We start from the raw sequence: 10,137 nt of genomic DNA, 5'->3' as shown, positions 1-10,137 counted from the left end.
GCTAACTTTAACCAACCTTTCATCAAGTAAGTGTCAAGTTGTGAGTAGCTTGGTTAAAGTTAGTACTCTTGTCTGTGATATATGTAATCTTCTTTGATCAAGTAAGTGTCAAGTTGTGAGTAGCTTGGTTAAAGTTAGCACTCTTGTCTGTGATATATGTAATCTTCTTTGATCAAGTAAGTGTCAAGTAGTGAGTAGCTTGGTTAAAGTTAGCACTCATGTCTGTGATATATGTAATCTTCTTTGATCAAGTAAGTGTCAAGTTGTGAGTAGCAGATTACACATATTACAGATAAGAGTGCTAACTTTAACCAAGCTACTCACAACTTGACACTTACTTGATGAAAGGGTAGATTACACATATCACAGAAAAGAGAGTGCTAACTTTAACCAAGCTACTCACAACTTGACACTTACTTGATGAAAGGGTAGATTACACATATCACAGAAAAGAGAGAGTGCTAACTTTAATCAAATTGTTCACCACTTGACACTTACTTGATGAAAGGGTAGATTACACACATCACAGAAAAGAGAGTACTAACTTTAATCAAATTGTTCACCACTTGACACTTACTTGATGAACAGGCAAATTACACATATCACAGAAAAGGATAGCATTGGTGTTCTCACATTCTCCATCATTACAGATGCAACAAACAGCATCCTCATCAACAGATGAACTTGCATCTTTCCCAGAACACTGATTCTGAAAATGGGATTCTTTTTCAAGCCTGTCCATCAACATTTCAAAAGTATCAGCTGAAATTTCTGGGAAACCGTCAGTTTTTCTCTTTGTGTTCATTAGGTCAAGCCATGCGCAGTCCTACGAGTGTTTTTACAAAAAGTATACAAATTTAATAGTTTGTAACTAGATTATATAAGATTTAAAAACTCCGTAAGTCTACAAATTTACTGATTTGATAGATGCACAAAAAATATTAACAATACTTGTGCTACAGTTTTAGAATCACTCATGAATGTTATAAACTCTAACATAAGTTACTCACCAATTTAATATTTTCACTGAATATAATTAACTCAGAATACTACTATATTCTTCACAAGAATGTGAATTAAAACAAAAATAAAATGCTAGAACTATAAAAAACAACAACCTATATTTACAAAACATCACAACTTGTATATAAAAAGACATTGTTTCCGACAATAAGACAAAAATAAGGTTTGGGAGGAGACGATTCCATGAAATTTAACCAACCTCTTCATCCATATCATATTCTACTTCTTCATCCAGTTCTTCCGCAGACTTTTCCACGAACTTGTAATAAACTGCTGGTCTTGCTGGAGCAATAGGAGCATCGTAATCAGGAAGTATTCGAAATGATGCCTCTGGAAGCTTTGGACCAGTTGATCCACTTTCCTTGTGAATCTTAGAGTTTTCCGAGTTCTTTCCTACTTTTGAAGGAGGTTTTTCAAGCTTTTCTTCAGGTTTTAACTTTTCTTCATGTTTCTTTGTTTCACTCTCCACTACATCAGCTATTATAACATTTATTGGTTCGCTGATACTGATTCTATGGGTTCTCCCCTCTACGTCCACTTCAACAACGCGCTGAGATTCGGCATATGTCAAGGCTTCCTGAGCAGTGGGAAAATAATCAGGAGGGGATGGAGATCGTCTGCTTTGTCTGTGGTGCCACCTTCCTTTTTTCTGGTTACATTTCTGCAGAGGTGCTGACTGTGGACTAACAACAGAATTCTCATGATCAAAATTGTATAAATGAAACTGAATTCCGGAAAAACTTTTGTAAATTCTAGAACATCCCGGAACAGGGCATTCATAAGGTGGTTTAGTGGCACGCAGGTTCTGACAGAAGATTTTCACATCAAAATCAAACACCATTCTTAACCTATATTCTCTAAGCTCTTATTTTCTAGAGCTTTGATTGCATGATCATGTCATTTTTCTTTATTTTTTGACATGAATGGATGTCCTGTAACAGAAAAAAATAAATACAATGATGTATTTCTCTTAAAATTTATGTGAATTGTGCAATAAACAAAATGATAAATATATACATTTAGTTAGATGTACATCAAATATATTATCCTAGATTATAAACACTATTGGAAAATTTTAAAACTTTTTATGCAAATAATGAAATTTCAATAAAGTGTATTCAGTATGCAATGCTACTATAAAAACAATTTGTTGACACAGGTGAATCTATCAGAAAATACTTCAAACAAATAATTCTGATGTTTCTCCCGCTTCACACATGGTTACCTTCTCCACAATAGATTTTTGGGTACATGTTCACAGAAGACACAATAATGTTGTGGCTTTTTGACAAAATTTTGATGTTAATAGAACACTTCATTGAAAGATGTGACTGGCTTTCTCCGAGTTATTTATAGTACAATATATCCATAAAACTATTCTATGTCCAATAGTCAAACCAAGTTTTGAACCACAAAAAATCAAGACACGAGGTATGTACAAGCAGATGTCACACGCGATTTAATAACATAGGCAAACAACCTTCCAAAGATAGTGATTTTTCTACTTTCTGGGGGAGTAAAAACTTGGAGGATGTTACCAAGGGAATAAGTACATTGTGTGCAAGAATAATTACAAATATGTCCGAAATACAACATAACCTAAGGAAATGTGACGACGTAGAGTTTTCAATGCTAGGTCCACAAGAATCTCGAGTTCCTGGGATTACACCTTTGGTTTAACTACTTGATATTTTAATTGGTAACTCTAAAACCATTGTGAAAATATAAACACACATACATCTCAGTTACTATTAGCTCCTGACCACAGAAAGCTGACTATACAAATTGTAACTTACTACATAGTGTAGCTAATTTTAGATGCTTCCCTAACTAAGATTCAAGAACAAACCATATAAACAAATTAGTTGAGTTTCTACAACAAACAGTATTTATTGAAAATCATTTTACTTTTATTATTTCTAGTTAGTTTAACATCTTAATAATTCATAACTTTTACTGCAGAACGTAGAACAGTGTCATATTGGTGAATAAAGAAAATGGTGGTGAAATAACTCTAACTAAATCAGTCATACAAGTCACACTGACAGGATGATAAAACATTTGTTAAAAAAAGTAATGAAAGATTTCCTATACAAGCTAAAGACAAACACCATATATAAAACTTGATATTTAAAATAAGTTCACATTTGGTTTGGAATGATTGCTTTAGTTGTTGTTTTTATTCAGTCGATGGAAATATGTCCTCTTGACTGAATGGATTTCTGTCGCTTTCATCCATCGTATGAAATGAAATATTTAACAAAAGACCTTGAATTACAGTAAATGTAAGGTAATTTACTTGGGTTATCATAACTTGGATAACACAGAGACGGAAGCCAATAGAGTGAATTAAGAAAAGAATCATAGTACAGTTCTGAATAAGTCACTCAAGCATTCGAAGCAGTGCTCTGTTGAAAGTAGTAAAACTAAGAGAATTTTTTACGTTGATTTAAAATTTTAAGTTGTATTTACAGAAATATCGGTTACATGTAAAGTAAATATTTCTCTATAAAGTCACGAATTATGAAAAGACTATTTTTTATTTTTCATTAATTAAGTAAATACAGGTAAATTACTCTTTTTTTTAAATATTTCCTCTTTAAATTTCACAGTCCCTATGAAAGACCTTACAACGTAATAAAAAGGACATTCTTGCAACCTTAGATTACTGAATGAGATATAAAACTTTAGCAACAAGCAAAGTCTCTAAATCTTACTATATACTAAATACTTTTAAAAATATATATTGTTATTTTTCACTTTTTTTCTTATGAACATAAAAGTCTATTAGTATAAAGTACAAGTAAAACACAGAACATGTACATAATTTGAACAAATATATTTTACTGCCTTGCAGTGAAGTACTTTACAGGAAAAAAAAAAACTTTGTAAATGAGAACAAGGAAATTTCACTAATAATGTTTTATACAAAAGATGATAAACTTTGTTGATAACAGAAAATGTTAGAAAAAGATACTGTGATGAATGGATAAAATGGCTTAATCGTTGTTATGATCCATTTTGATGATGGCCAAATATATTTTACCTTATTGTACGTGTATTTCTGGTACTTTGTGTTCAAACTATCGTACTTCGCAGTAATTAGTAGGAGCAGTCTATCAGTCTCGTGACTTGTAAAGGCCGAGACATTGTCCCCCACAATCAAAGAATATCCCCTCCCCATTTACAAAAACTTAGTTCACACAGAATCATAGGTGATTTCATTCACGTAATAAATACTGCAAATCCTTAAAGCTTACAGGATAGCAGTAAAGATCATCAAGTTTTTTGCCGAGATTGTTGGAAAGGCTCTTCATCTTCCTCTCTTATCACAACTGTAAAACCTCGTTCTTCTTTAGCTGAAATGTTTGATGTGGTACACAGTTCAGTCACTTCATCTTTACACACAGGCACAGATCTTGACTTTGCTGATGTCCAAAATTGAAGAACAAGCCAACAGACTACTAGCAGAAATAACTAGCACAAGCATATAAATGCTAAGAAGACCCAGTACATGAAAAACAACAAACACTTTTGTGGCAAACATTTACAGGCAATAGAAGGAAATGACCTAGGAGTTTGGTTAACAGACACAAAACTAAGCTTTAAAAAAGGATAGTACAGGCATGAGGCCAGATGTAACAGGATGAAAAAATTTAGAGATCCAACTTACACAGAAGATCAAAGATCAGACTCTTTCAGGCAACAGTAGAGAGTTTACTCTTACACAGATAAAAAACATGGATATTCACCATCACACAAGAAACTAGATCAAGCACACAGTAGACTTTTAAAAACAGCATTTAACATCAAATGTAAAGATAAAGTTAAATATGCAGACGTCAAAAAACTATACAAATAGGTTGAATAAATAAGACTTAAGAACAGATGATTAGGTCAAGAAGCTTCTGCTGTAAATAGCACAGCATGGGGCAAGAATGTAAATAAGGCAAGCATTTATTGGCAGAAACATTGAATTAGAATCGTAAGAGATGGCCAAGACTAATAGGAACAAAGAGCTGCGCGCTTATGTTACGTGGCCCGACAGAATGCGGAATCATTGCTATTAAAAGGTTAATTTTAGGCACTAGAAGCTTAGAAGAAGAATTTTACTGTTGTACTCAAAAACTTGGGGAAGGTTTTACCTTGTAATGTAATAGGTTGTTAATTTGAATCTTTTACCATTTTATTAAATAGGTACACAGATTTTGAATGTTTTTGTTATGGGGAACGTTTGAATTGATGGGTTCTTAATTTATCAACTGTTTTTTCATTGCATTATTTAACAACTCACTAAATTGGATAAACACCAGTCAACAACTCAACCTAACTCTTAAATCAGTTTCAGTTCTGGCTAAGGTATATGTTTATTTCAAAATAATACCAGTTATATTACCCAAAATTCTGTCTACATTTAAATTGCTAAAAACAATTGAGAGTATTACTTCTAAACGACAATTTATATCATTAAAACAGCCTACCTCCATGTAAATAATTATTATCTCTTCTGTTCCAATAAGCACTGTGTAGGCTGCATAAAGAACATCTTTCTATGTACTGTCTATACTACACTACAGTAACCTGAGCCCTAACACTAAAGTACAATTAACCGTTAAACTTATAGCCAACTTCTACTTATAGTCTTCGTTTTCCCGTTGGGTGCACAGTTTATGGCTTGACTCTTAACATGACTTCAAGTTTGTTCGTTCATTAAGAATAGCACTAAATATGCCTCAAATATATATATATATATATATATACGTAATGATAATTATAACATGAAAACGCTACATTCCCACGATCCAGACTTAACGTAACGTTTCACAAACAACGATAGTTTTAATCACCGTTACTGCGTTAGGCATGACCAATGAGCCTAACCGTAGCATTCACAAAACTACCTGCGCTAGCGTACCGCATCATTCGCTGTTCCTAGCCTTAACATGAAATACAAAGTTATTGTCTTTTGACTCTTTGACGTTGCTAAAACTAGTCATTTCAAATCTACAAAAGTTTTAAAGGTTATCAAACTTACCAAGAGAAAAATAATCCGCACACCAATAACTCCTCTAATAAAGCATTTGTATCTTTTCGATAAATATTGAGCTTCTAAAGCAGTAAAAGCTTAATTCTTTTTAACAAATGTACCCACAACTTCACAAGCCTTCTACAACTATGTCTACGACTCTAACCCAACTATGTACCCCCGGGTATATACCCCAACTGTGGTCCGCGCGGCTGTGTACATCATGCAAGTTCTGGACGGTAACTCACTAACACTTACCTCCACTTCTATCTAAGCATTTATCGCGTATTGAAAAAGAACATTGTTGCTTGATTTTGCTTCGAGTTCGAAGCAAGAGTAGTCTGCAAATATCGAAGTTGCATTCATTTCGCTCAGTTATTTTAAAATTGTATATTTTTGACTCTTCAAAATGTGAGCAATTAAAAGTTTACCGCAATGAGATGTCGTTAACCGTAGAGCTACAATTAAGAAACGGAAAAATTTTACTTTTCAACAGTGTTTGTGTCAGTACTACGAGCCTCGCCAAAGAAATTGTTCCTAATTGTGATGTAATGTGGCAACCTTGGCAGTTGCGTAGAATTTTTAAAGAAGGAAATACGTTACCGGTTGTGCACTTGAACTGAACATCTGTAAATTTAAAATTTAATTTGTGTAATTCGCAACCAAATGGTGTTTAATTTCATACATGTAGCTGTTTAAATTTATTTGGGTTTACAGTGTTTCCTATATCAGCCTAATGTATGTGATATGTGGGCTATTGTATGTTTTCTAACTACTTTTTAAAAATTTTCGACTGTGTAATTTCTATGCTGTAATGGCGGCTAAACGTGGTCCAGAAGGTCGTTAAGATTTCATTGTTCTAATTTTTTTTCTATAGTAGTGTTATAATATATGTTTTTAATGCTATAATTTGTATGTTAGCTAGATGGTACCTGATATTAAGATAGGCCTAGAACCCCTAGAAAGTTCTACATAAATTGACGTCATGTTTTTCTCTTTCATTCAAAATTAGATTATAAATACGGAATAGGTGTAGAGTGAGTTAAAACATTGTCGGGGATATAGTTAAGAGAGAGTAAAGTTATATCAAAATAGTGTTAAATCAATCAGTGTGTTTTCGTGAAGTATTTAAATCTGTGTTTGCTATTACCTTTAATGAGATACTTTGTACAAGTTAGTTTATTTTTCGTTAGTCCTAGGATTGTTTGTTAGAGAAGTTTGAACGTCACTTATAACGTAAGCCTACAACAAGTTACGACAGTGTGCAAGCGTTGAAGCTTTTATAAACGTTAAAGGAAGACATTGCAGTAACGTATAGAATCCAGTTTGAAAGGATAGACTTTAATATTTTTTGCTAGCTGAGTTGGCATTGACTAAAATTACCAGCTGACCAATGCTGTGGGGGAACAAAAATCATGAAATGATGCTGTTAACTGAACAAAGAGAGCAGGTTTACCTATTGGATTCAGGTGCACTTTTTTTAGTCAGTTTCACAAAAAGATCATACTTAAAGACCATCATCTTTAGTTCTGTGGAAGTCGACCTTGATGGAAAGAAAGCTATGAAACTAAACATATACCAGTAGAATTGCCTGTAATTACATCTGCACAAATATGCACACTGTGCATTCTGTTTGTTTATTATAATAAAAATTTTATTCATTTGCTCAGTCTCATTATTTTACACTTAAAGAAACTCAGTCAAGTTATCTAATAGTCTACTACAGAACACACCTCTAATTTCTTGATCAAATCTGCTGTTATTAACCAGATTACCTATCTGATACATTTTGGAAAATCAATTTTATTTGAAAATATCACACACACACACATATATATATATATAACCATGCACTAATCCAACATGTGTATATTCTTAAGACACAGATGTTACAGCTAAACATCCTCATTCCTGATTAGCTTGGCTGTGTTATAAAAGTTATTGTGTGTACGTGGTTAAATTGTCATTATGAAGAATGAAAGTCAAAATTTTTACCATTCCCAATGAATGAAGTAATGCATTTGACTTTTAGTGTTTTTTATTCTGTACATGATTATACAATTCCTCTACCTAGTCCTACACAAAACTACATGAACATGAGTCAGTTAATGAACTATTATTGAATTAGACATACAATCTTTCCATTTCTCATTGCAATACCTCTCCTGCATTGTCTGAATGATGTCACCTACTCTAAGTTTCAACTTAATTTTCAAACTAATGAATTTACTTTGAATTTATTTAATGATTGCTTATTACTTGCCTAAGTGATTAGACAAGTGGATGCAATGCCCAGTTCTTAAGCCTAAAAAACCATATTCATTTCTGATATCATAAGATTAAGTTATCTTCTTGTATTGCTAAGATCGTGGAACATATGGTTAATGTTTGAGTATTTTGTTCTTAAACATTATGATCAACTATTTTCACATAAAGTAGGACTTCAAAAAAAAAGGTACAAGTGTGATTGATTGTTTGGATGGTCTTTAAGAACTCATTAATCTGGCTTTGGTCAGTCATGAATTATTGATGCCTGTTGTTCTAGATGGTGATTCTGCTTTTTATAATGTTTGGGTTAATGGTTTACCCCAAAAACCTTATAGTCTTGGATACAGAGGTAAAATTTTGCAATGGTTGCACAATCATTTAATGGGTATACATTTGCAGTCAAAAGTTAAAGTATTCTATCTTCCATAAAAGCTTTTACTAGAGGGGATCCTCAGGATTTATAATTGAGTCCTACTATATTTAATGTTATGCAGTGTCTTAACAGAGGGAAAAATGATGTTATTTGACCACATGAAAGCTCCATTTGGAGACAAGGACAAATTTGGGAATTTTCCTTCTCTGCAGTGAAATGTAACTATTGTTACGTCTCCGTTTGTTAATTAACTTTCCGTAACTTCGTTCCGACGAAACTTTAGCGACACAAGTTCCTACTTGATAAAACTGGTTTATTCTTTCCGAATATAACTTTATGATACACTTAATTTCAACAATCGCGCTATAACAAACGCTATATCAACGAACGTCAACAATACTTCTGACTGCAGTTCAATTACTCACTATCTACTCACACATTATTGTCCCGTCACGTTGTCACCCTCTTTTATATGCCAGACTACCCTATATCTAGTAAATGCTAGAGCATTCGCCAAGGTACAGGATAGTTCTAGAAAGCAGAGGGCGTGAGAATAGTCACGTGATCTCGCTGACGCAACACTATATATGAGCCATGGATATTGCACATGAGAAAACAGGGGCATCCCAAAACTTTGTGTTAAGGAGATGTATATATCACCTTAGTAACAGAGATAAAACACCTTGGAATGCTGCTGAATAATCATTTGAATTTGAAGCCTTACATTTTCTCTTTTATTAATGCTTGTTCTAAAATGCATTAATATTCCTAGAGCTATATCTTGTACATTTTTGGGAGCCGTTCATCATTTTGTTATTGTATTGTGCTTTAATTTGTTTAAAATCGAATTATGGCTGTACTCCTTATGTTTCTACTTCTTTACACATGTGCTTTAAAAATTAGATGCATTCAAAATAAGACTTTAAAGTATTATTCGGGAAAAATGACTTATTCTCTTTCCTCTGCTTTTTTTGGTATTTTCTGGCTCATAATTTTACCTCAGAGTAGTTAGTAGAGGCCTACTAACTGGAGGGTCAAAGATACTGAACTATAGAGCATGCTTCTCCCCAAACTTGAACCAAGTTTGTCGTACAAGAGAGATGGGATGCAAATGCTCAAATCCAAACATCTTTTATTTGTAACAATACATACAAAAAACAAGGCAAGCGGGTCTCATTCATAGATAAGTAGAAATGGCAAGAGAAAAATGAAAAAAACCTATATTACTATTAGTTTCTCTTGCCAGTTCAATGTGATCTCCCCTACACGTTAAAACTAAATCCAGTAGAGTAACAATGAAATAACCTGAGCAAGTTAAAAGAAAAAAGATAATCCAAACACTTAAACCTATTAGTTTAAACAAATTCTACCTTTCTCAGGAGTTAAGGTCGATGTTAAATCCAAAATTACTCATTTCACTAATGGTGAATGTTAACATGAAAATAAA

General features: G+C 33.1%; 1 protein-coding gene across 1 annotated transcript in view; it reads right to left on the bottom strand.

The window, feature by feature from the left end:
• The window catches only part of LOC106475016 (peregrin-like), a gene marked incomplete at its 3' end in the record, with an annotated part of 18,784 nt that extends 12,098 nt beyond the window's left edge, over positions 1–6,686 (bottom strand). The window contains exons 1-3 of the mRNA XM_022379238.1: positions 6,059–6,686; positions 1,223–1,955; positions 578–826 (exon numbers count right to left, since the gene is read on the bottom strand). Of these exons, the coding sequence (XP_022234946.1) occupies positions 578–826; positions 1,223–1,864 (891 nt within the window). The remainder of the gene's footprint in view (positions 1–577; positions 827–1,222; positions 1,956–6,058) is intronic.
• Positions 6,687–10,137: the final 3,451 nt, after the last annotated feature.

This window comes from Limulus polyphemus, unplaced genomic scaffold, assembly GCF_000517525.1.
Source record: "Limulus polyphemus unplaced genomic scaffold, Limulus_polyphemus-2.1.2 Scaffold7970, whole genome shotgun sequence".
In the NCBI taxonomy this organism is placed as follows: Eukaryota; Metazoa; Arthropoda; class Merostomata; order Xiphosura; family Limulidae; genus Limulus; species Limulus polyphemus.
Note: the sequence above shows the minus strand (reverse complement) of the source record. Positions and strands in the feature narration are given on the sequence as shown.